This window comes from Marmota flaviventris, chromosome 7 (genome assembly GCF_047511675.1).
Source record: "Marmota flaviventris isolate mMarFla1 chromosome 7, mMarFla1.hap1, whole genome shotgun sequence".
NCBI classification, from domain to species: Eukaryota; Metazoa; Chordata; class Mammalia; order Rodentia; family Sciuridae; genus Marmota; species Marmota flaviventris.
In genome coordinates this window covers 2,249,995-2,276,072 of record NC_092504.1, presented here as the reverse complement: position 1 = coordinate 2,276,072, position 26,078 = coordinate 2,249,995, and the positions used below count along the sequence as shown (strand labels likewise).

The following is a 26,078-nucleotide window of genomic DNA, read 5'->3' as shown; positions in this document are numbered from 1 at the left end:
CTGAACCACAACCCCAGCTCCTCATTGATCATTTTTAAGGAGTCTTTTGAATTCTTTTTTTTTTTTTTTTTTTTTGGTAGCAGGGATTGAACTCAGGGGCCACACCCCCAGCCCTATTTTGTATTTTATTAGAGGCAGGGTCTCACTGAGTTGCTTAGCACCTTGCTGTTGCTGAGGCTGGTTTTGAACTAGAGATCCTCCTGTCTCAGCCTCCCAAGCTGCTGGGATTACAGGCCTGTGCCACCATACCTGGCTAGAGTCTTTTGAATTTTTTATTTGATATTTCATCCATTTCAATATCTTTGGAGTCAATTGCTCATGAATTATGAGCTTTAGGAGGCATTATATTACCTTTTTTCCATATTTCTTGTATTCATGTGTGGGGGTCTGTGTGTCTGTTGGGCTGAATTTCTCCTCCACTCTTACTTGTGGGCCTCTTTAGGGTACAGGTTTTTCTTGCCCAAGTGTCCTAGAGTGATCTAGATTGAGACCCTTTGTAGATGTGGTATTCACAGGTTTGGGGTTAATTATCTCTCTCTTCATTGTAGAAATATATGTCCAAGTGTGGGACCCGAGGGCACTTCCTAGCTGTTGCTACTTGCAGTCTGGTCATCAGCCTGGGGTTCTGTCTTTTGTATCTTCGTATTAAAGTGTTACTGAAGTCTGAGTGTGGTTTGTGTGGAGAAGGTGCACTGTCTGTTGGCTGGTTTAGTTTCCAGCTGTCTCTCTGTGTGAACTTGTTCATCCCTGTACCTTCCCAGAATCTCACAGAGAGGGGAAACAAACAATAGCAACAACTGAAGAAACAATATACGGCATTAAAATAAATACCCAGTGGGACACCTGCAGCCCCAACCACCACATAACAGGAATGGCTGGGTCAGCAATCGCCAATAGCAAAAATACTACGTAGTCTTGAACCAGATGGTGTTGGACAGCAGGTGTCAACAATCCGCAGTACTAACAAAAGCCACAGCATGAGTGGTGGCGAAGGAGTTATGTAAACCAAAGAGTTCTAAAAGATGGGAAGAATATACTTCATTAAGATAAAAATGTGATAGGAAGGTAGAAGAAACTTTAGAGTATTCAAAATGTGACAGAGAAAATGCAGAAAAGATGTAGTAATTGATGCTTATGAAGAAGAAAATAGAAAAAAGTAAAATGAGCAAGAAAGAACACGAGAAACAAACAAAACAAAGAAACAAAAAACCCCCAAATAAACAAAACCCCTCAACTTTCAAAAGACAAGGGAAAACAGCATCATTAAAAAATGCTAAAAACAAGATAAAAAGAAATATATATTATTATGTATATTTATATATAATACAAACATATATAACATATACATAATATAAATATATATATTATAAATACATATATATATATATATATATATATATAATTTGTGATTATATGTAGATAATCAAAAACTAATCAACATAGCGAGAACACACACACCCACACAGGAAAAGATTCTTCCTAAAAAAATGAAAGAATTTTCTCCACTGAGGTGGTCAGACTGGGAGGCACTGTTGAGTTTTGTCTAGAGACCAGATCAGTGCACTCCCAGGGTGCAGCTGCTGCAAGTCCCAAGAGGGAAGTTCTGGTGATAGGGATCAGGACTAATCAGCCTTTGGGACCTTTGGGTGGTATCTCTTCTGGAGAGGTTAGACCAACCCACCTTAGGCCTTCACAGATGCCGGGCTCTGCTGGGAGTCTGGATCTCAGGAGCTCCTGCGGGTTCTACTTGAGGGACAGGTGAGTCACTCCTCTCAGGTCCCACACGGTACTGCCCAAGACGCAGTCTCCCCAGGCTTAGTCCCTGAGCGTATGTCCCATCAACAGGTCTGGGTTCCCGGCCCTCGTCAGCTGGTCACCTGAGCCCCCAGGCTCCAAGGGAAAGTGAGCTGCACTCTCCTCCTTTCTGACTCGCGCTCCCCTGGGTACAGTCTTCTCTGTGCCGCGTCACTTGTGTTCTGCTAGGTACACCCTAGGCCACATGGTAGGCGCTGGCCAGGACAACAGGGCAGTGTTGGCTACGCGCTTCCAGCTCCCGCAGCGAGCTGCAGCGAGGCTCCTGCCTCCACTCTCTGTAGCAGGTTGGGAAACAGGGCGCGTGGCCAACCAGTTTACTGTGCCGCCTCTGGATCCCCGGAGTCCAGGCTGCTGTGGGATCTGCAGGTTTTCCTGTGCCAGATCTGTCCATTGTGCTTCTCTCCGTGTTTTCCCTCACCTTGGTGAACCAGCCTTGCTGCTGCTGCAACCAGCTTGGCCCCAATGTGCTCTTTCTTATTTGAGGGGGTGGGGTACTGGGGATCGAACTCAGGGGCACTAACCACTGAGCCACATCCCCAGCCCTTTTCTGTATTTTATCTAGAGACAGGGTCTCTCTTTTGCTGAGGCTGGCTTTGAACTCATGATCCTCCTGCCTCAGCCTCCTGAACCTCTGAGATTACAGACATGTGCCACTGCCCCCAACGTGCTCTTTCTTGTTCTTGGTTTAATGCACCGAATTTCTGAGTCTCTAAGAGACTGACTGTCCGATATTGAATTTGAGTGAATTCCCTCTTTCACCCACGTCACTGAGAGCAGCACTCCCCCTGCTTGGATCCCCAGCCATGGAGCCACTGGAAACGCAGCCTCCCTCTAGCCTGCCATCATGTAGCGCCACCGTCTTTACTGTACATCTTCAAAATTTCTTAACAGATGAAGCTTGTGGAAACAGAATGCAAAGCACTAAATTTCTTCCATTATTATGGTAATATAAGAATAACATAAAATCTATCATTTTAAAACTTTCTGGGTGTACAATTTAGTGTCATTGAGGACATTTACATTGTGTGCAACAGTCACCACCATCCTGCTCCCTTCTCCACAGACACTCTGTCTCCGCTAAACACTAACTTTCATTCTTCTCTCCCTGGTCTCTGATAACCACCATCCTGCCTTATGTCTCTGTGGATTTGATTATCCTAGGGTTCTCCATAAGTGCAATCACGTTTTATGACTGCCATATTTCATTTAGCATAGTGGCCTTAAGGTTTGCCCATGTTGTCATGTGTCAGAATTTCCTTTTTGAGGCTGAGTAATAATACATTGTATATGGTTAAGTGTTTTTTTAAATATGAGATTTCCAAAACATTCAAAAGAATAAAATACCTTGGGATAAATTTAACCAAGGAGGTGAAAGACACGAATACTGAAAATCACCAGGCATTGGTGAAAAATGGAAGATCTACTAAAATGGAAAGATAGCCCACGTTCATGGATGGGAAGACAGTCTAGTTGGGATGGCAAGACTCCTCAAATTGATCTACAGATCTTATGCAATCCCTATCAAAATCCTACCCACCCACCCACCCCCCATTTGCATAAATGGAAAAGCTGTTCCTCAAATTCAGATGGACTTCAGTGGCCTGAATGAGCGTAAGAATATCAAAACAGAAAAACAAGGTGAGGCGCTGGCTTTAGGATAGATTGAAAACCAGTGGAATAGAACTGAGAATCTAGAAATAAATGCAGACGTCTGTGGCCAGTTGACCTGGGCACCAAGACCATTCACTTATGAAAGGACATTCCCCTGCTGGGACAACCAGATGGTCTCATGCAAATAACAGAGTTGGACCCAGAGATGGCTAGATTTATGTCTCAACTTGGCAAGCCTTCAGTACCCACTTAGATGGCCAAATACCATCTGGATGTTGTTGTAAAGGCGTTTTAAAGATGAGATTAACATTTAAATTAGTAGACTTTGAGTACAGAAGACTGCCCTCCACACTGTGGTGGTCCTCATCTTTAAGTTGAAGGACATAGGGAAATAGACTGAAATCCCCTGTGTGAGAGAGCATTCTCCTTTAGAAGGCTTGGGACTCGCGACAGTGTCAACTCTTCTCCGAGTCTCTAGCCTGCCTGCTGGCCTGCCCTGCAAATTTTGCCAGGCTCTCTGGCCTTGTCAACCAGATCCTTAAATTAAATGCTCCTCTCTCTGTCTTTGCTCTTCATTTCTGTGACCAAATTACCTGATACAAACAACTTAGGAAAGGAAAACTTTATCCTGGCTCATTGTTTCAGTGGATCCAGTCCATAGTCAGTCAGCTGCCTTGGTCTTGGCCTGAGGTGAGCCAGAACATGAGGATAGAGGGCACGGTGGAGGGAAGGTGGAGGGAAGCTCGCAGGAGGGAGGGAGGGAGAGGGAGGGGAGGGGGGAGGGAGGGGAGGGGGGAGGGAGGGGAGAGGGAGGGAGGGGAGGGGAGGGGGGAGGGAGGGGAGAGGGAGGGAGGGGTGGAGGGGGGAGGGAGGGGAGAGGGAGGGAGGGGTGGAGGGGGGAGAGAGGGGAGAGGGAGGGAGGGGTGGAGGGGGGAGGGAGGGGAGAGGGAGGGAGGGGTGGAGGGGGAGGGAGGGGGGAGGGGGAGGGAGGGAGAGGGGCAGAGGGATGTAGGAAGGGGCCAGGGAGAAGATAACCCTTCCAGGGAAAGCTCCAGGGACCACTTCCTCCAACAAGGTCACACTCCAAGGGGGTTAATCCAGTGAGGTCAGAACCCTCAGGATTTCTTTGCTTCCTCAAAGCCCCACCTCTGAACAAATGATGTTTTGGGGGACATTCCAGATTCAACCCCCCCATCTGTCTCCCTCTATGTACCTTCCTCCCTCCCTATCCCCCTTTCTCTTTCTCTGAATAATGCAGGGGGTAAATCTTCATGTTCATGCATTTGGTAGTTCATTTAACACTAAAAGCATCAATAGTGAAAAGAAAAATAAGCAAATTGGACTTCATTCAAATTAGCTTTTGTCTATCAAGGGATATTATCATGAAAGTGAAAAGAAAACCTAAAGGATAAGAGGAAATATTTTAAAACCATGTATCTGATAAAGATTTAGTATCCAGAATATATAAGGGACCCTTACAACTTAACACAGAGACAAACAGTCCTATTAAAAAATGGGCAAAGTCAGGTACCGTTGCATGCACTGTAATCCTAGCTACTTAGGAGGCTGAGGCAGGAGGATCACAAGTTAGAGGCCAGCCTCAGCAACTTAATGAGATCCTCTTTCAAAAAATAAAAGGCCCCGGGGTGTAGCTCAGTGGTAAATGACCCCTGGATTAAATCCCCAGTACCCCCCACCAAAATAGGGCAAAGACTTGAATAGATATTTTTCCAAAGATATACAAATAGCCAACAAGCATGTGAAAAGATGATCAACATCACTGTCTAAAGAAATGCAAATCAAAGCCTCAGTTAATGCCACTTTGCCCACTGGGACAGCCACAATACAGAACACTGAAAGAAGGAGATATGGAAGAGCAGGGATCCATGTGTGCTGCCCGCGGGAGTGTGAAATGGTGCGGCCGCTGTGGATAAAAGTTAGATGGTTCTGTGAACAGACAATTGCGTGACCCATGTGGTGACACTACCCTGCTAGGCACATCCCCAAGAGAAATGTAAGCACACCACGCTCACACACTGTCGTTTATGGAGGAAACCACCCAGCGGTCGCTGGGATGAATGGGTAAAGACGTGGTGCGCACAGCGGACGTGACTCAGTTGTAAGGGCCACGAAACACTGACACATGAAGGGACCTTGACACGTGGTGCTGAGTGAAGGCAGCCAGACTTATACAGTCACCTGCCCGTCATTCCATTGCAGGAAGTGTCCCGAACAGGTGATTCCCTAGAGGTGGAGAGTAGACCAGGGTTGCCCGAGGCCAGGGGATGGTGGGGTGCTGAAGGAGGTCTTCTGGGGTGTTGAAGAGACCTGGAGCAGGTGAGCGCAGTGCATGGGAGCTTATTCAATGGCACCACCGTGCACCTGGAGCCGGTCAAGTGTGTGCTGTGTGAGTTTCATCTGCAAGCTAAAAAGAAAGAAAGACAGACAGACAGACTGGCCGGTGGGGCCTGGGCCTGACCCATCTCCAGACATTCCCTCCCGGGTTCGCCTGGGCTGGTGGGCCTTCTGTGTGGCCATGCCTGCCGGCCTGGCTCTAGGTACTGCCCTCCTCCTCCTTGGAAAGGCCTGCACCTGGCTGTGGCCTGAAGGAGTGTGGTGCCTGCGTCCCCAAGCCCTGGGGGGCAGCAGCTATGGTGGCAGCTTCCTGAGATGCTGACAGAGGTGCCCTTGGAGCTGGGCAGGCTGCACAGTGCCTGGTGGGCTGTGGGAGCAAACGTGTTGCCATGGAATTGGGGCTGCCTAGGGGGCACTGAGCAAGGCTGGCCTCAGCAGGCACTCAGCAGAGAGCCAGGAAGTGACGGGCAGAGAGCCCAGTCCTGGCAGGGCGGGCCTGTTGGGCCATGGGCACTGTGCTAGGGGACAGCTTCCCCAGGTGGAGGTGGTGGCGAGGGGTGACCCACATGGGGCCTCCGTTCTCCAACTTGCTTTTGGGGTAGACGGGTTGGGGCTGCCTCTCATAAGCCTCCATAGACAAATTCAAACACAACTCCAGTTCTTCCGTTTCCAAGGAGATAGGTTTTCCCAGCAAACCTTGATGCTAATTTCTCTGATTGCAATGCTGATGGGTACAAGTATGTTCTTTTGATTATTTTATGACTACTCCCATGAACACAAGCTAATGAACTTCAAAGATGGTGAAGTCTGGGTAATAACTTTAATTGCCTTTTTCTAAACTTGTTTAGGACCTGACCCAGGCGCAGGCCCAGGCCCAGGCTGTGCTGACCAGTGTTGGGCCAGCCACAGGGTGTGAGGCTGGGGTCCCAGCTTACCAGGCCCTCAGGGCTAACCACACTGGCTTTGTGTCTCAACTGCAGTGGCCTCGTGGTCTATGCGGATGGACCCCTGAACCTGGACCGCAAGGTGGAGGACATGTCCGAGCTGTTCCGTCCCTTCCATTCGTTGCTACGGAAAATCAGGTGGGACTTGGGGGCAGGCAGAGCGGGAGGAGCAGGGGCTGAGCCCAGTGCTCAGCCTCTCCCAGTCTCCCGGGTGCTGCGTGGCCTCGTGGTGGCCAGAACCAGCCTGCTCTTGGTCCCCACTGGGCCTCTCTAGCTGAGTGGTCCAAGTGCGGAGCCTCACTCTGCCCACCTCGCAGGCACCAGGCACTCATGGCTGGCCCTCTCTTCTCCTACACCCTGACGCTCCCCTCCGGTGCCCACAAGTCGGTTGTGGTCTTTAGTTGTTGGCTGCAAGGTTTGTGCTGCTGTGTTGGAGCCCTTCTGAGACTGCACACGTTTTATTGTGTGACTGAGGTCTCTGCCCAGTGGCCTCCCCAAGCTGACAGGGCCCAGCAGTGAGGGCTAGCAGTGGCATGAAGGCCATGACCGTGAGTCCTCTGAGGGCCTCCCTGGCCTGTGGCCTTGGACACCCAGCTGTTCCTCCAGGGGCCCTGCTCCTGGATGTGGTGAGGCTGGTGGCCCTGTTCCCTGCAGCCCCCTCCCTGGGTCTGGCAGGACATCCCAAGGCTCTAGAATCTGCCCAGCACAGGACGGTCCCAGGCATGGCCAGACAGGGAAGGTTTCTCTGGAGACCCAGAGAGCACAGAACCATGTCCTGGGAGGATCCAGACAGTGAACATGGCCTTTTGGGCTGTGGGCTTCCTAGTGAGAATGGGGTCTCGAGGTCATGGGACCTTGGTGGGTGGCCCTTGGTGAGTTGGTGAGCTTGGGGTGGGAGGTGCTTCATCTGGTTTGTGCTTCATGGTGGCTGTTGACTGCTTCCCTGATCCTCTGGGGAGAAGATGGGCCTTGACACAGAGGCTTAGGTCCTGCCCTCTCTGGGGAGCTATTTAGAAGAGGAGAAGTGGTACAAGAGGGGAGGTGAGGGACAGGCCAGGAAGGAGGGGGCGGGGCCTCAGCAGATGGGGTTCTTGTAGGAGGGACAGGGTGGGTGCTGGGGATGTGGGGACGGCGTGGGGTGGGGAGAGACCCATAAGGTGATGGGGCAGCAGCTTAGTGGTAGATTGCCTGCCTAGCATACAGACGGCCCTGGGTTTAGTCCCTAATTAAAAAAAAAAAAATAAGAAAGCAAGAATAGGAAAAAGGAAGAGATCTAAAGAGTGCAGGCATGACTGGCTGTCTTCACATCTCTTTAAAAATGTGGGCCGGACTCCTGCTTTGGGACAGAGAGGTTGCCACAGGATGCCTCAGATCATAGCAGGCCGATTCTCCAACTGCAACAGTAGAAAAAAGTAAGCTGCAAAGTGTGTTGTAAGGCACGGAATGGTGACAGGGAGTGTCGGATGAGCCAGAATCGGGAGAGCCGAGAACGCTTCCAGAGAGAAGGTCTGCCATCTTGCCTCGCCCTGTTTTTCCTGGGAAACATCTGATGATTCCAGGCAGGTGTCGGTGATTGTCCAAAGCTCGGTTTTCCAGGCAGAGAATCTCTTCTGAAGGAGGGAACCCAGTTGCCAGGGGCTGAGCGTCCCTGCCAGGTTCTGGGGAGGCAGTAATCTGGGCAGAAAGCTCCCCAGCAGCAGGGGAGGCTTAGGAGACAAAAGCGTGTCTGTGACACACCCTAGGCCTCCCTTTGAGACTCTGACAGACTCTGAAGCTACATGGGGACAGGCAGAGCTCGGTTTCCTGCAGCCTCTGGGGTCTGTGTGGCCAGCGACCCTCGAGGCTCAGCAGTGCTGATAGACTGAAGCTGTCACTGGGTCCTCAACTGGCTTGATATCTGAACTCAGTGTGGTCATGGACCCTCACACCTAACAGAGGAAAGGGCATTCCCTTGGGTAGAAGAAAGCACATCTGTCACTTCTTGATTAATACAGTGTCAATTATCTAATCTCAAATTGCTAAAAATGTGAAGTGGCAAGAAAATATAATTGTGATCAAAAGAAGAGCCAGAAAATTGATGCAGACTAAAGACGATCTGGATTTTAGAGTTAATATCCACAGACTTGAACACAGTTAGGATTGCTGTATTAAAGAAAATAGAAGAAAGGGAGAAATCAGGTAAGAGGATGGGGAATTAGAGAATCAGAACTTATAAAGAAGAAACAGATGGCCTAGATTCATAATGTGAAGATAAGGACATGGTGGATGGGCTTGGTAGCGATTGGACCCAGCAGAACGCAGGGTGATGAACCTGAAGAGAGCTCAGTAGACAGAGCCATGGTGAAGCGCAGGGAACCAGGAAAAACAGGACCACCGCAGAACACGGCCCAGAGAATGCACAGCACCTGGCCTGACGCACCGCGGAGGCCCAGGGGAGGCAGGGAGGACGGCAGAAGAAACCTCCAAAGAAATAGTGGACAGGAATATTCTAAGACTGATAGGGAGAAATCTACCTGAAGATTCAGGAGGTTTAAGAAAATGCCAAGCAAGATATGCTCAGAACATTCCTGGATCTGTCACAATAAAATTGCAAAGTCGAAGAAAAATAATTTAAAGAAGCAAGAGAAAAGGACTTGGCACTTTGAAAGAAATGGAAGAGAGACACCTTCTCAAAAAACAAATGATATAACGGGAGCCAGCCCGCCACAAAATGATACGTATTTAAGTGCCGAGAGAAAATGACCGCCAATCAGCATTTCTAACCAGAAAAAATATCCTTCAAAAATAGTGAATTTGGCAGCTGTGCCAAACCTTGCACCACGTGCTGCAGTTGCTGCTGCTGCTCCTCGGGCTGTAGCACCATACAAGTATGCCTCTAGCGTCCGCAGCCCTCACCCTGCCATACAGCCTCTGCAGGCACCCCAGCCTACAGTCCATGTGCAGGGGCAAGAGCCCCTGACCGCCTCCATGCTTGCTGCAGCACCACCCCAGGAACAGAAGCAGATGCTGGGCGAACGTTTGTTTCCACTTGTCCAAACAATGCATTCAAACCTGGCTGGAAAGATCACAGGAATGCTGCTGGAGATTGACAACTCTGAGCTGCTACACATGCTGGAGTCCCCTGAGTCTCTCCGCTCCAAGGTGGATGAAGCTGTGGCGGTTCTACAAGCTCATCATGCCAAGAAAGAAGCTGCCCAGAAGGTGGGCGCTGTTGCTGCTGCTACCTCTTAGACGAGGCAAAACCAGTTCAAAAGCCAAATAACCCCTGGTGGAAATCAGCTCAAGGTTTGAAGACTTCCTAGCTTGTCCTATGGACCTCAACATCAAGAACCACAAGTTACAAATTTATTAGGTCATTTTGTATCAAAAGGTCAATTATGAAAATGCCTAGAATTTTTCAATTATAAGAATATATTCTCTGGGTTCTACTATAGCCCAGACAGTGTTAATTTTTTTTTCTACTATGGGATTTGGTCATTACCTGCCTCCCCCTGAAATTGGTTTTATTTGATGTACCCAAGTCTTAAGTTTCTCAATAAAGAAAAAAAATCTCCACAAAAAAAAAAAAATAGTGAATTTGGGGCTGAGGCTGTGGCTCAGCGGTAGAGCGCTCACCTAGCATGTGCGGGGCCCTAGGTTCGATCCCCAGCACCACATAGATAAATAGAAAATAAAGATATTAAAAAATTAATTATTCCAAAACATAAAACCGAGGGAAATTGTTATTAGCAACCTGTATGTAAAAAAAAAAAAAAAACAAAAAACTTATTAGAGTTCTTCAGAAAAAGGAAAAGATGATCTCAGATAGAAATGCAAACATAAAAGAGACTGAAGGTCATGATATGGATTGATAGAAGTGAATGTTGACAGCATTACACATAAATTAGAAGACAGGATGGACTCTTTTATATAAAATTTAAATTTTATTTAAAGCAACTAGAAAATAATGTTTATCATAGATCTCAAGAAAGCAGAAGAGAAATAACAAAACAGATATCAATGAAATAGAAAACAAGTGTACTGTAGAGAAAATTAACAGAGCCAAGAAGTTGTTCTTTAAAAAGATTGATAAAAGTGGTGAGTTTCTTAAGTTGATACTGAGAACAACTTTCTATCAATAAATTGAGCAATTCAAATGAAAAGGATAATCTCCTCAAAAAGTAACCAAAGCTGGCAGAAGAAGAGGTAGAAAATCTCTGTTAAGAACAATATATGGGGCTGGGGATGTGGCTCAAGCAGTAGCGCGCTCGCCTGGCATGTGTGCCGCCCGGGTTGGATCCTCAGCACCACATACAAACAAAGATGTTGTGTCCGCCGAAAACTAAAAAATAAAAATATTAAAATTCTCTCTCTTCTCTCTCTCTCTCTCTCCTCTCAAAAAAAATTTTTTAAAAAAAGAACAATATATGTTAAGAACATTGAATTCATTATTCAAAACCCTTCTGTATGTGAAATCCTCCAGAAGTCCCCTCATTTAGGACAACATGCACCGCACCCCAGGAGCCTTGTCTTTGTTTTCTAAACAAGCTCAGCAGTGTCCCCTGTCTCCTGGGTGAGACTGTCCTGGGTCCCCAGCTCACACTGGTGTCACTGCAGGCTGGGCACTTCCAGGCTGCTCACCTGCCAGCAGGTCTCCCAAAACACGGCTTGTCCCAGGGACTTCTTCATCTCTGGATCTACCCCAGCCACATGCAAGATCACTGCTAGACACAGTACGGATATAAATATGGGCAGCAAAACAGCTTCTAGAGCTATTTTTTTTAAAAAATATATTTTTTACTTGTAGATGGACACAATACTTTTATTTTATTTTTATTTTTATTTATTTTTATGTGGTTCTGAGGATGGAACCCAGTGCCTCACACATGCTAGACAATGCCCTACCACTGAGCCACCACCCCAACCCCAGCTTTTGAGCTTTTTAGAGCTTTTAGAGGATATCAAGGAGAGCATCTTTGTGGCCCCAGATTAGGCAAAGATTTCTTTTCTTTTTTTCTTTTTTTACCAGAGATTTAACCCAGGGGTGCTTAACCACTGAGCCACATTGCCAGACCTTTTTAAATGTTTTATTTGAAGACAGGGTCTCACTAAGTTACTTAGGGCCTTGCTAAGTTGCTGAGGCTGGTCTTTAAACTTGCAATCAGTCCTCCTGCTTCAGCCTCCCGAGCCATTGGGGTTACAAACATGTGCTAACATGTGCCTGTTTCTTAAATAGGACCCTAAAGTGCTAACCATAAAAAAAAAAAAAGTGACATTGCCTTTATTAAAATTGAAACCTCTGATTTACCAAAAGACACTATGAAGAGAATGAGAAGACAAGCTACAGAGGTGAAGAATATATCCAATAACAACTCACATCCAAAATACGTAAGATCTCCAATCCATCAATAAGGAAGACAGCCCAATAAAAATGGGTAAAAGACTTGAACAGGCACTTCCCACAGAGGATATCTAAGGGATGGCACGTGTGTCAACAGTGCTCAGCCTCATGAGCCACCAGGTTGGGGTCTGCGATAAGGTGTATTGTGCACTCCCCGGAGAGGATCCATTAAAACTATCAAGAGTCCTGAGGGCCTGCCGGGCAGAGCTCTGTGTCCCAGATGCTCACCCAAACTGTGGTCCAGGCGTCCCCTCCTGTGTGGAGGAGGGGAGTGCACATGCAAGTTCCCCAAGAGAGGTGGTCAGCCGCAGAGGCCGCGGCAGCCCGAACACGGACACAGGGAGGTAAACAGCAGAGACCCTGGAGCCTTGAGAGCGGGTGGATGCAGCCCGGTGGTAGAGGCCTGCCCAGCATGTGGAAGACCCTGGGTTCCATACCCAGCACCGCTCTTCAAAAAAAAAAGAGAGGGTCTGAGTGTCCACAGCAAGGTGCCTCGTGGTGTGGCCTCCCTTCAGAGAGCTGCTGTATCTAGCAGGGGACCAGAGGCATGGCCCCAGCTAACGTGGACGTCACACTAACTACAAACACCTTTTTAGTGAGTGTGAAGGGGTGACTGCGAGGGCCTGGGGTCCTGGCTGGTGTTTTACTTCTGGTCTGAACGCCCTCTCTTGGCGTGGTGGTCAGTCGGCTCCTGAACTGGACCCCCTGAGCACCGTGGCGTTCCTTGCCCACTGGGATTGTCAGTGGGGGCTCAACTCAGGTGTGGCCTGGACTTCTCCAGCAGGAAATGACAGGCACCAGCCTGCAGGCCCTGCTCCAAGCTCACCCTTCACTGCCACCAGGGTGACCGCAGCTCCTGGTGCCAGCTTTGGTGCCCCTTCCTCCAGGAAGCCCTCCTTCCTCCCCTCCTGTTGTCACCACTGTGATCCAGTCACTGCACAGAAGGTTGTTCACTGTCTGCCGCACACAACTGAGGGGCCCCCACGAGGGCAGGGACACACTCGCCACTCCCTGCCTACCTCAGCACCCAGAGCCGGGCACGTGGTTGGAGCTGGGTGATTCGTGTTAAACAAAAGGGTGAAAATCTACATATGAGCCAACATATTTTTTTCACTCCTTGAGGATTGTATTCATGCAGTCAACACATTCCTAAGAATTAGGGCTTTCTTGTTGCAGTGAGAGGTCTCAGAGCCAGCGTGGGCGCTCCTGGGTGAGGCATGGAGGAGAGCCTGGGCGGTCCCCTTGGGTGTCCTGGACTCCGCTGCCAGCTGGGCTGCCTGGTCCCCTTCTGCGGGGCCTGTGTCCCTGTTTGGCAGAGGACTCTGCTGTGGAGGGCCTCAGGCCTGTTTTCTTCTTTCCCTGCAGGGATTTGCTGCAGGCGCTGACGGAGGAGGAGCTGCATACCCTGGAGCGGAGCCTCTGTGTCTGCCAGGACGTGGAGCTCCCCATCCGGGCAGACGTCCCGGTGCCCACTGCCCTGGCACCTGCCTTTCCCGCATCCCTTCCCCCTGAGGAGCCACTCTCAGCCGAGGCCAGGAACCCAGAGGCAGAGCTGGCCTGCTCCATGCAGTACGATGACCAGGAGCTGGAGGCGCTCAGCCGCATGGTCCACCGGGCTGGGGACGAGATGTCATCTCTGCTCTCGCCACCCAGTGCCTGCCAGTCCCCGGCACACAGGCCAGGGGCAGAGGGCAGCCCCCGAGGGGAGGCTTCTCCAGGCAGAGCGCGGCTGAAGTCGGGCAGTGACGAGGAGGAGCGGGTGTTCTTCATGGACGACGTGGAGGCGGTGGAGGCCCCTGCCAGGCTGGAGTCGCCAGGTGCTCCGTTTGGGTGGGCAGACAGTGCTGGGACCGGCCCCCAGGAGAGCCGGCAGGGTGGGCAGAGCGAGGAGGAGGGGGTCAGCAAACCTGCTGTGGTGAAGGGGGAGGACTGGAGCAATAACAACAATGAGGGTGACCACAGGAGGCTGGCCGCCCTGCCCAGCTCGACCTGCAGCTGCCTGGACTCGCAGCTGTCCCTGGACGGCTGGGAGGTGAGTGCAGATGACGCCGAGACGGCTGAGATGATCGCCCACCGGACGGGGGGCATGAAGCTCTCGGCCACTGTCATCTTCAACCCCAAGTCACCCTCCTCCCTGGACTCTGCAGTGGCCACCCAGGAAGCTCCAGGCCACGGCCTTTCCCCACTGGAGCCCGGGGCCCGGGGGGCTGGGGGAAGCTCCCACAAACTCAGCGCTGCGGCCACCAGTTGCCTCCTCCATTCCTGCGTGTGCTGTGGGAGCTGCGGGGACGGCCGGGAGGACGCGGTGGAGCACCTGCGGGAGAAGTGTGGCCCAGGGAGCGTCATCAGTGCCTCGCACCCTGCCACAGGCTTGGCCAAGGCCAGCGACAAGGGCCCCGAGGGACTGGACGAGGCCCAGCCTGCCCCTGAAGCCATCCTGCCAGTGGAAGACGCCTCCGACAGACAGGAGGGCAAGGCCTCGGCTTCTAGCAAGTGCCTGGCACACGCCTCCGGCCCCCAGGAGGACTCGGCAAGCAGGCCGCACACAGAGGGCCAGGCCACGGGCCTGCAGGAGGAGCCGGAGGCCAGGGAGCGGGATCCTAGGAAGCCCTCTGCGCCCGGAAGGGAGAGTCCGCCAGCAGATGGGACCCAAGCCCAACCCCAGCACCGGCCAGGCTCCAGGTAAGGGCTGGCTCTGTTCCAGGACCAGACGGTCCTCTGCATGGGGAGCATGACTTGCGCCGGATTCTCAGAGCCTCAGAGCGTTTCCCACCAGAGACTGGAGACCACAGCAGGAGCTGGCCCAGGCCCAGGCGTGTGGCTGTGTAGGAGGGGCCGGGAGTAGCTGGCCCTGAGGCAACCACAGGATGCTGATCAGCCAGGGTGACACCCCGGCCTGACCTTGATGTTCCTGGTGGCTTTCAGGTGATATGGGCACAGTGCCAAGCCCTGGATCCACTCTCTTTTGCGGCAGGGCCAATCTCTACCCTGGTGTGACCCATGAGTAGGTGGACTGGGCAGTGGTGAGTGCTGGGGCATTCATGGCCTGCCCACGGCCACTGGCCATGGCTGGTTACACTGTCCACCTCTCTTTGCTGACCAAATGGGAACATTCTCAGGGCTTCAGCCTGCCTGGGTTCGCTTGCAGGCCCTCTGGAGGGGGAGGTTGGGCTCTCCCCTCCCCTCTCTGCGGGGCGGGGGCTGGTGGCCCTGGCTGGACTGGGGTCTGTGGGATCCTGGCAATGCTCATTCCTTAGACCTGAGGCCCTGCTTCCCTGGCCTCTTCCCCAGGTCTGTCCTGAGCACAGCAGGTTCTAGAGCGACCCTGGGGCAAGGTCATGCCCTGCTTCTCTGGAGTGTTGGGAGGTGCAGGCATGGCTGGGTGGCACTGCCTCAGGACGGGGGGCTGTCCTGGGGGCCACCAGGCAAGTGGGCAGAGGAGGCAAGGAGAGGAAGGGCTGTGCTGGAGGCTGGGAGGACAGCAAAGGGCCCACAGCAGGATGGGGCCAGATGAGGGCCAGGGCGGGGAGCAGCCTGTGTGAGAGGCAGGCAAGCAGGTCTTGGGGAGGGTCCCCACACCAGGGGCATGGTTTGGGACCAAGGTAAGGAAGCTTCTTCCTGGATGTACACAGTACTGTCCCCCATGCTGTGTGTGAGAGCTGGCCAGGACCCTGTGCCCACCACCGCCCTGGGGCTGGGCCAGGTTCTGGGCAGCAGTAGCTGCGTCTGCATGGCCCCAGCCCCTGGATCCTGTGGTCCCTCCCTGCAGACTGCCCACTCTGGGCCTCATCGGTGGAGTCGTAGTGGTGTCAAGGTTTGCCTGCGTTGTAGCCCCAACTGTTGGCTCCTTTTCATGGCTGAGTAGTGTCCACTGCCAGGAAGGCCACCTTCGCTTCCCCACTCACAGTACAAGGCGTGCCTTTTCCATTTCCACCGCGAGTGCTGCTGCCCTGAGAGTCGGGTGGCGTCTTTGCTCCCTGGGGGCCCCTCTGAGTGGGGAGTGGTGGGTCATGTGGTGACTGTATGCTGAACTGTTTGGAAAACTGTGACTGCTCCCAACGCTGCGAGCTCCTGCTGGTTGGCAAAGCGCCTCCCACGCCCAGTACTGCCACCTGTCCCTGCTTCTGACTCTCCTCTCCAAGCTACTCTGGACAAGTCCTGCTTCCTCTGTAGCTGAGCGGCCCTCTCGGTGGCTGGGTCAGTGGGCACTCAGTGGGGCCTGGTGCCCACCATGGGTTGTGTCCAGGCCTTCGCCTCAGGATGGTGGGAGGGCCGCAGTGGGGCCTGGCACTCGGTCCTCTGCTGGTTTTGAAAGGCCTTTTTGAGGGGCGGCCACGTTAGTGGGACGACTTGACTTTGCGGCTTTTCCCCAGGTGGGCGAAGTGCTCGTCCACACGGTTGAGTGGAGCCACGGGAGAAGAGGGCTTTTGGTTTTGGACCTGTCCTTTGCTGTTTGTCTGGGTGACAGCTAGTGGACACCTCCATCAGACTCTGCTTGCCCGTGGCTGCTCACGTCCATATCCTGGCCTGTTCAGCTCAGTACATGTCCTAAAGCTCAGCCACAGAAAGGAGAGAAAATCCACGGGTGGCTCAGCAGGTGTCCTGCCTTCCCGAAGCATTTCCGGAAGTGCAGAGGGTCTGAGGACGAAGCACAGGAGAGGTGGCGAGGTGGTCAGGACAGCTTTGCATTGGGCTCGGGGCCTTGGTCAGCAGGGCCCCAAGCCCAGCGCTGTATTGGAAGGAGCTGGTAATCAGGCTGGCCAGGCTGGCATCCACAGCAGGACTGCACAGGGGTCATTCACTCACTCACCATTTCCATATGCTCTCAGGGGCTGAGCCAGCACTGGAGACCCACGGAGGAGCCAGATGGACGTGGCCTGTCTTCACCCAACCATGGGGCTGACAAGCTGTGGGCAAAAAGGCCTGAGCAACCAGTTGCGCACAGGCAGAGACCACTGGAAGGCAAACAGGAGGCCGTGAGGCCGGCTGTGGGGCCAGCTGGTGCAGCCTCGCAGGCCCTGGTGTGGTCCCCAACCTGTCCTCCCCGCCATTTCTGTGCCTGCCTCAGCTCAGTGCCTGGAAGGGCTGATGGCTTCTGCCTCTGCCTGCATTCGGCCGGTCCCACTGCAGTCCACATTTGACCCTGGGCCCCAATTGTCCAGCAGGGGCCCCTGCAACCCCTGTGGTGTGTGGCAGGAAAGCTGAGACGGGGCAACAGTCAGGCCCTGCCCTCACGGGCTCCTGGTGCCATGCCTGAGCCTGGATTTCGTGTGCTACAGATGAAGATGAAGGAGGTGCGTGGAGCTAGCGCACAGGACCCACCTGCAAGGCCAGATGCCCCGGGCCCTAGGACTGTGGGTTCTGGTCAGGTAGAAGACAGCGTCCAGGTGGAAGGACAGGGCTGTCCAGCTAGGAGGACCAACATAGCCCAGAGACAGACCGCTGGAGCCTGGGAGTGAGGGCCCAGGTGGGAGAAGCTCAGGTGTTCCCCATAGCTTCAGCTAGACCCCAGGGAGGCAGGACATTGTCCTTGTGGACACTGCTGCGTTGGCCCTGCTGAGGAAATGTCCTTCAGCTCTGGGCTTCTTCCCTACCTTTGCAGTGGTCACAGATGAACCCGTTTAGGAATGCTGACTTTTATTTGAATGCTTATCCCCCAGCATAGCCTCACCCTTGGCCCAGAGCATTCCTGAAGCCCACCCAGCCAGCTCCTGGCCAATGACGCCTGCCATCTCCTGCCCTCTCTGTGGACATGCAGAACTGTGTCCTGTCAAAATAACACTGGCTCAGCTCCTCTATTTTTCTGACTATAAATGTGGTCCTTGTTCATTGTAGAAACTTTGAAAAATGTAAAAAGGAAATTTAAAAAATCATCCCATCTTATGCGAAAGTTGGTTGTATTATTTTTTTCACCGAAAATGACGTTCTGATGGCTCCTCCACAGGTTCTGTGAAAACACAGCTGCAGTGGACTGTTACTAGGTCGCCAAGTACACACTGATTGACGCCTGTATCCACCTTTTCTTCTGTGTTAAATCGCCCTGGGAGGGCTTGGTTCTTCAGATCCCACCCTTGGCAGGTGATTATCACGGCAAGGTGCAGAGCATTCCACAAGACTCTCATGTGCTTGGGTCAGCACCGACCCACCTCGCTGCCCGGCTCAGTGGGCCAAAACTAGATTTGTTTTTCTCTGGTGGCTGGTGGCCTGGGCACTTATGCCTTGTGGGAGTGACCGTCTGCCTCCCTTGCTGGCCGTCAGCTGGGACTCTGTGTTTCCCTCACTGACCTGGAGTCCCCTCTCTGATGTGCTTGCAGTGGACAGTGACCTCCAGTCTGCTTTTTGTGGAGCTAGGGATTGATTTAAGGCCTTTGCTTGAGCCAGGCTTAGCCACTGAGCCACATCCCGGGCCCCGTGCTCCAAGCTATTACTGCCTGTGGCCCTGTTTTCAGGTCCCTGTGGTGCTGTTTTGAGGTACCTGTGTCCTGTTTTCAGGTCCCTATGGCCCTGTATGGAGGCCCTGTGGCCCTGTTTTGGGGTCCCGGTGGTCCTGTTTTGAGGTCCTTGTGGCCCTGTTTTGAGGTCCCTGTGGTCCTGTTTTGAGGTCCCTGTGGCCCTGTTTTGAGGTCTCTGTGGTCCTCTTTGAGGTCCCTGTGGCCCTGTTTTGAGGTCTCTTTCGTCCTGTTTTGAGGTCCCTGTGATCCTGTTTTGAGGTCTCTGGGTCCTGTTTTGAGGTCTCTGGGTCCTGTTTTGAGGTCCCTGTGGTCCTGTTTGAGGTCCCTCTGGTCCTGTTTTAAGGTCCCTGTCGTCCTGTTTTGAGGTCCCTGTGGTTGTGTTTTGAGGTCCCTGTGTTTTGAGGTCCCTGTGACCCTGTTTTGAGATCTCTGTGGCTCTGTTTTGGAGTCCCTGTGGCCCTGTTTTGAGGTCTCTGTGGCCCTGTTTTGAGGTCTCTGTGGTCCTGTTTTGAGGCCCCTGTGGCCCTGTATTGAGGTCCCTGTGGTCCTGTTTTGAGGTCCCTGTGGTGCTCTTTTGAGGTCCCTGTGGCCCTGATTTTAGGTCCCTTTGGTCCTGTTTTTAGGTCCCTGTGGTGCTCTTTTGAGCTCCCTGTGGTCCTGTTTTGAGATCCCTGTGGTCCTGATTTGACGTCCCTATGGCCCTGTTTTAGAGGTCTCTGGGTCCTGTTTTGAGGTCCCTGTGATCCTTTTTTGAGGTCTCTGTTGTCCTGTTTTGAGGTCCCTGTGGTCCTGTTTTGAGGTCCCTGTGGTCCTGTTTTGAGGTCCCTGTCGCCCTGTTTTGAGGTCTCTGTGGGCCTGTTTGGAGGTCCTGTGATCCTGTTTTGAGGTCCCTGTGGTACTGTTTTGAGGTCCCTGTGGTCCTGTTTTGAGGTCCCTGTGGCCCTGTTTTGAGGTCCCTGTGGTCCTGTTTTGAGGTCCCTGTGGTCCTGATTTGAGGTCCCTGTGGCCCTGTTTTGAGGTCTCTTTGGCCCTGTTTTGACGTCTCTGTGGTGCTGTTTTGAGGTCCCTGTGGTGCTGTTTTGAGGTCCCTGTGGCCCTGTTTTGAGATCCCTGTGGTCCTGTTTTGAGGTCCGTGTGGTTGTGTTTGAGGTCCCTGTGGCCCTGTTTTGAGGTCTCTGGGTCCTGTTTTGAGGTCCCTGTGGCCCTGGTTTGAGGTCTCTGGGTCCTGTTTTGAGGTCTCTGTGTCCTGTTTTGAGGTCCCTGTGGTCCTGTTTGAGGTCCCTGTGGTCCTGTTTTGAGGTCCCTGTGGTCCTGTTTTGAGGTCCCTGTGATCCTGTTTTGAGGTCTCTGTGGTCCTGATTTGAGGTCCCTTTGGTCCTGTTTTGAGGTCCCTGTGATCCTGTTTTGAGGTCTCTGTGGTCCTGTTTTGAGGTCCCTGTCGCCCTGTTTTGAGGTCTCTGTGGGCCAGTTTGGAGGTCCTGTGATCCTGTTTTGATGTCCCTGTGGTACTGTTTTGAGGTCCCTATGGTCCTGTTTTGAGGTCCCTGTGGCCCTGTTTTGAGGTCCCTGTGGTCCTGTTTTGAGGTCCCTGTTGCCCTGTATTGAGGTCCCTGTGGCCCTGTTTTGAGGTCCCTGTGGTCCTGTTTTCAGGTCCCTATGGCCCTGTATGGAGGTCCCTGTGGCCCTGTATGGAGGTCCCTGTGGCCCTGTTTTGGGGTCCCGGTGGTCCTGTTTTGAGGTCCCTGTGGCCCTGTTTTGAGGTCCCTGTGTCCTGTTTTCAGGTCCCTTGGCCCTCTATTGAGATCCCTGTGGCCCTGTATGGAGGTCCCTGTGGCCCTGTTTTGGGGTCCCTGTGGTCCTTTTTTGAGGTCCCTGTGGTCCTGTTTTGAGGTCCCTGTCGCCCTGTTTTGAGGTCCCTGTGGTCCTGTTTTGAGGTCCCTGTCGCCCTGTTTTGAGGTCCCTGTGGTCCTGTTTTGAGGTCCCTGTCGCCCTGTTTTGAGGTCCCTGTGGTCCTGTTTTGAGGTCCCTGTCGCCCTGTTTTGAGGTCCCTGTGGTCCTGTTTTGAGGTCCCTGTCGCCCTGTTTTGAGGTCCCTGTGGTCCTGTTTTGAGGTCCCTGTCGCCCTGTTTTGAGGTCCCTATGGTCCTGATTTGAGGTCCCTGTGGTCCTGTTTTGAGGTCCCTGTGGTTGTGTTTGAGGTCCCTGTGGTCCTGTTTTGAGGTCTCTGTCCTGTGTTGAGGTCCCTGTGGTCCTGTTTTGAGGTCCCTGTGGTCCTGTTTTGAGGTCCCTGTGGTCCTGGTTTGAGGTCCCTGTGGTCCTGATTTGAGGTCCCTGTGGTCCTGTTTTGAGGTCCCTGTGGTCCTGTTTTGAGGTCTCTGTGGTCCTGGTTTGAGGTCCCTGTGGTCCTGATTTGAGGTCCCTGTGGTCCTGTTTTGAGGTCTGTGTGGTCCTGATTTGAGGTCCCTGTGGTCCTCTTTTGAGGTCCCTGTGGTCCTGATTTGAGGTCCCTGTGGTCCTGTTTTGAGGTCCCTGTGGCCCTGTTTTGAGGTCCCTGTGGTCCTGTTTTGAGGTCCCTGTCGTCCTGTTTTGAGGTCTCTGTGGTCCTGATTTGAGGTCCCTGTGGTCCTGTTTTGAGGTCCCTGTGGTCCTGTTTTGAGGTCTCTGTGGTCCTGTTTTGAGGTCCCTGTGGTCCTGTTTTGAGGTCCCTGTCGCCCTGTTTTGAGGTCCCTGTGGTCCTGTTTTGAGGTCCCTGTCGCCCTGTTTTGAGGTCCCTGTGGTCCTGTTTTGAGGTCCCTGTCGCCCTGTTTTGAGGTCCCTGTGGTCCTGTTTTGAGGTCCTTGTCGCCCTGTTTTGAGGTCCCTATGGTCCTGATTTGAGGTCCCTGTGGCCCTGTTTTGAGGTCTCTTTGGCCCTGTTTTGACGTCTCTGTGGTGCTGTTTTGAGGTCCCAGTGGTGCTGTTTTGAGGTCCCTGTGGTTGTGTTTGAGGTCCCTGTGGTCCTGTTTTGAGGTCTCTGTGTCCTGTGTTGAGGTCCCTGTGGTCCTGTTTTGAGGTCCCTGTGGTCCTGTTTTGAGGTCCCTGTGGTCCTGGTTTGAGGTCCCTGTGGTTGTGTTTGAGGTCCCTGTGGTCCTGTTTTGAGGTCTCTGTGTCCTGTGTTGAGGTCCCTGTGGTCCTGTTTTGAGGTCCCTGTGGTCCTGTTTTGAGGTCCCTGTGGTCCTGGTTTGAGGTCCCTGTGGTCCTGATTTGAGGTCCCTGTGGTCCTGTTTTGAGGTCCCTGTGGTCCTGATTTGAGGTCCCTGTGGTCCTGTTTTGAGGTCCCTGTGGTCCTGTTTTGAGGTCTCTGTGGTCCTGGTTTGAGGTCCCTGTGGTCCTGATTTGAGGTCCCTGTGGTCCTGTTTTGAGGTCTGTGTGGTCCTGATTTGAGGTCCCTGTGGTCCTCTTTTGAGGTCCCTGTGGTCCTGATTTGAGGTCCCTGTGGTCCTGTTTTGAGGTCCCTGTGGCCCTGTTTTGAGGTCCCTGTGGTCCTGTTTTGAGGTCCCTGTCGTCCTGTTTTGAGGTCTCTGTGGTCCTGATTTGAGGTCCCTGTGGTCCTGTTTTGAGGTCCCTGTGGTCCTGTTTTGAGGTCTCTGTGGTCCTGTTTTGAGGTCCCTGTGGTCCTGTTTTGAGGTCCCTGTCGCCCTGTTTTGAGGTCCCTGTGGTCCTGTTTTGAGGTCCCTGTCGCCCTGTTTTGAGGTCCCTGTGGTCCTGTTTTGAGGTCCCTGTCGCCCTGTTTTGAGGTCCCTGTGGTCCTGTTTTGAGGTCCTTGTCGCCCTGTTTTGAGGTCCCTATGGTCCTGATTTGAGGTCCCTGTGGCCCTGTTTTGAGGTCTCTTTGGCCCTGTTTTGACGTCTCTGTGGTGCTGTTTTGAGGTCCCAGTGGTGCTGTTTTGAGGTCCCTGTGGTTGTGTTTGAGGTCCCTGTGGTCCTGTTTTGAGGTCTCTGTGTCCTGTGTTGAGGTCCCTGTGGTCCTGTTTTGAGGTCCCTGTGGTCCTGTTTTGAGGTCCCTGTGGTCCTGGTTTGAGGTCCCTGTGGTTGTGTTTGAGGTCCCTGTGGTCCTGTTTTGAGGTCTCTGTGTCCTGTGTTGAGGTCCCTGTGGTCCTGTTTTGAGGTCCCTGTGGTCCTGTTTTGAGGTCCCTGTGGTCCTGGTTTGAGGTCCCTGTGGTCCTGATTTGAGGTCCCTGTGGTCCTGTTTTGAGGTCCCTGTGGTCCTGTTTTGAGGTCTCTGTGGTCCTGGTTTGAGGTCCCTGTGGTCCTGATTTGAGGTCCCTGTGGTCCTGTTTTGAGGTCTGTGTGGTCCTGATTTGAGGTCCCTGTGGTCCTGTTTTGAGGTCCCTGTGGTCCTGATTTGAGGTCCCTGTGGTCCTGTTTTGAGGTCCCTGTGGCCCTGTTTTGAGGTCCCTGTGGTCCTGTTTTGAGGTCCCTGTCGTCCTGTTTTGAGGTCTCTGTGGTCCTGATTTGAGGTCCCTGTGGTCCTGTTTTGAGGTCCCTGTGGTCCTGTTTTGAGGTCTCTGTGGTCCTGTTTTGAGGTCCCTGTGGTCCTGTTTTGAGGTCCCTGTCGCCCTGTTTTGAGGTCCCTGTGGTCCTGTTTTGAGGTCCCTGTCGCCCTGTTTTGAGGTCCCTGTGGTCCTGTTTTGAGGTCCCTGTCGCCCTGTTTTGAGGTCCCTGTGGTCCTGTTTTGAGGTCCTTGTCGCCCTGTTTTGAGGTCCCTATGGTCCTGATTTGAGTTCCCTGTGGCCCTGTTTTGAGGTCTCTTTGGCCCTGTTTTGACGTCTCTGTGGTGCTGTTTTGAGGTCCCAGTGGTGCTGTTTTGAGGTCCCTGTGGCCCTGATTTGAGGTCCCTGTGGTCCTGATTTGAGGTCCCTGTGGTCCTGTTTTGAGGTCCCTGTGGTCCTGATTTGAGGTCCCTGTGGTCCTGTCTTGAGGTCCCTGTGGCCCTGTTTTGAGGTCCCTGTGGTCCTGTTTTGAGGTCCCTGTCATCCTGTTTTGAGGTCTCTGTGGTCCTATTTGAGGTCTCTTTGGTCCTGATTTGAGGTCCCTGTGGTCCTGTTTTGAGGTCTCTGTGGTCCTGATTTGAGGTCCCTGTGGTCCTGTTTTGAGGTCCCTGTGGTCCTGATTTGAGGTCCCTGTGGTCCTGTCTTGAGGTCCCTGTGGCCCTGTTTTGAGGTCCCTGTGGTCCTGTTTTGAGGTCCCTGTCATCCTGTTTTGAGGTCTCTGTGGTCCTATTTGAGGTCTCTGTGGTCCTGATTTGAGGTCCCTGTGGTCCTGTTTTGAGGTCTCTGTGGTCCTGATTTGAGGTCCCTGTGGTCCTGTTTTGAGGTCCCTGTGGTCCTGTTTGAGGTCCCTGTGGTCCTGTTTTGAGGTCTCTGTGGTCCTGATTTGAGGTCCCTGTGGTCCTGTTTTGAGGTCTCTGTGGTGCTGTTTTGAGGTCCCTGTGGTCCTGTTTTGAGGTCTCTGTGGTCCTGTTTTGAGGTCTCTGTGGCCCTGTTTTCAGGTCCCTCTGGTCCTGTTTTGAGGTCCCTGTGGTCCTGTTTTGAGGTCTCTGGGTCCTGTTTTTAGGTCCTGTGGTCCTGTTTTTAGGTCCCTGTGGTCCTGTTTTGAGGTCTCTGGGTCCTGTTTTGAGGTCTCTGTGGTCCTGTTTTGAGGTCCCTGTGGCCCTGTTTTGAGGTCTCTGTGGTCCTGTTTTGAGGTCTCTGGGTCCTGTTTTGAGGTCTCTGTGGTCCTGTTTTGAGGTCCCTGTGGCCCTGTTTTGAGGTCTCTGTGGTACTGTTTTGAGGTCCCTGTGGTCCTGTTTTGAGGTCCCTGCGGCCCTGTTTTGAGGTCCCTGTGGCCCTGTTTTGAGGTCTCTGTGGTCCTGTTTTGAGATCTCTGGGTCCTGTTTTGAGGTCTCTGGGTCCTGTTTTGAGATCTCTGTGGTCCTGTTTTGAGGTCCCTGTGGCCCTGTTTTGAGGTCTCTGGGTCCTGTTTTGAGGTCTCTGTGGTCCTGATTTGAGGTCTCTGTGGTACTGTTTTGAGGTCCCTGTGGCCCTGTTTTGAGGTCCCTGTGGCCCTGTTTTGAGGTCCCTGTGGTCCTGATTTGAGGTCTCTGTGGTACTGTTTTGAGGTCCCTGTGGCCCTGTTTTGAGGTCCCTGTGGCCCTGTTTTGAGGTCCCTGTGGCCCTGTTTTGAGGTCTCTGGGTCCTGTTTTGAGGTCCCTGTCATCCTGTTTTGAGGTCTCTGTGGTCCTATTTGAGGTCTCTGTGGTCCTGATTTGAGGTCCCTGTGGTCCTGTTTTGAGGTCTCTGTGGTCCTGATTTGAGGTCTCTGTGGTACTGTTTTGAGGTCCCTGTGGCCCTGTTTTGAGGTCCCTGTGGCCCTGTTTTGAGGTCCCTGTGGCCCTGTTTTGAGGTCTCTGTGGTCCTGTTTTGAGATCTCTGTGGCCCTGTTTTGAGATCTCTGTGGTCCTGTTTTGAGGTCCCTGTGGTCCTGTTTTGAGGTCTCTGGGTCCTGTTTTGAGGTCTCTGGGTCCTGTTTTGAGATCTCTGTGGTCTCTGGTGGAGAGGGCTCAGGGTCCTCCCTTGAGCTCCTCACTGGCATGTCCCATGCCACCCCAGCAAGCACAGTGACTCCCATGTCCCAGGGTCCTTGAGTTTGGTGCCAATCCTACAGGCCTTGTGGGGACACTGGCATACAGTAAGCACTCAGGTGGGTGGGTATATGAGGGATGCCACCCTACTAGCTGATGGGCCTCCTGCTCACTCACAGGCAATGGAGTGGCCTGGCCTAGGTGGCAGCAGTGAGCACAGGGTCACCCAGGACAGCCCCCTCAGAGGTGTCACCAGTGCTGACCTTGCAGGCTGCTCACCCATGACTCCAGCTCTTCTCTCCAGGCTGCCCTCAGCTCCCAGGTCTCTACTTCATCCTGACCCGCTCCTCCTTCTGCTGCCTCTTCCTCCTGCCCTTCCAGGAAGAAATTAGAATCAGTTCCCAAGATGGAGAGTGCCAGGTGGGGCAGTTCCCTTAGGGAGAGCAGTCAGAGGGGGTCCCAGGTAGTGGCATTTGCTGAGATTGGTAACATGGGACAAGTTTTCCTTGGTCCTAACAGTCTCTCCTGCCAAGTGGGATGTGAGCTGTAGGGTTTTCATAGATGCCCTTTTTCTAATAAATAAAAAGGAATTCCTCTTCTATTCCTAGTTTGCTGATGATTTTTGTCAGGAATAGATGTGGGATTTTCTCATACTTTTTCTGTCTCTTTTGGGACAGTCATGTAGTTTTTCGGTTTTAGTCTGTTAATGTGATGAATCCACTGATTGATAGTCACATGTTGAGCCAACCTTGCATTCCTGGAGTGAGCCACACTTGGTCATGAGGAATCCTTTTAATATATTGTCGGCTTTGACTTGTTAAAAAACTTTTAAAGAATTTGTATCTGTTTGTGAGGAATGTTGGCCTATAGCTATCTTTTCTTGGAATGCTCTTTTCTGGTTTGGGTAGCAGGGTAATGCCAAG

General features: G+C 52.6%; 1 protein-coding gene across 1 annotated transcript in view; it reads left to right on the top strand.

The window, feature by feature from the left end:
• The window catches only part of Zfyve28 (zinc finger FYVE-type containing 28), a 120,353-nt gene that overhangs the window by 72,038 nt on the left and 22,237 nt on the right, over positions 1 to 26,078 (top strand). Inside the window, exons 7-8 of the mRNA XM_027940210.3 lie at positions 6,762 to 6,863; positions 13,471 to 14,787. Of these exons, the coding sequence (XP_027796011.2) occupies positions 6,762 to 6,863; positions 13,471 to 14,787 (1,419 nt within the window). The remainder of the gene's footprint in view (positions 1 to 6,761; positions 6,864 to 13,470; positions 14,788 to 26,078) is intronic.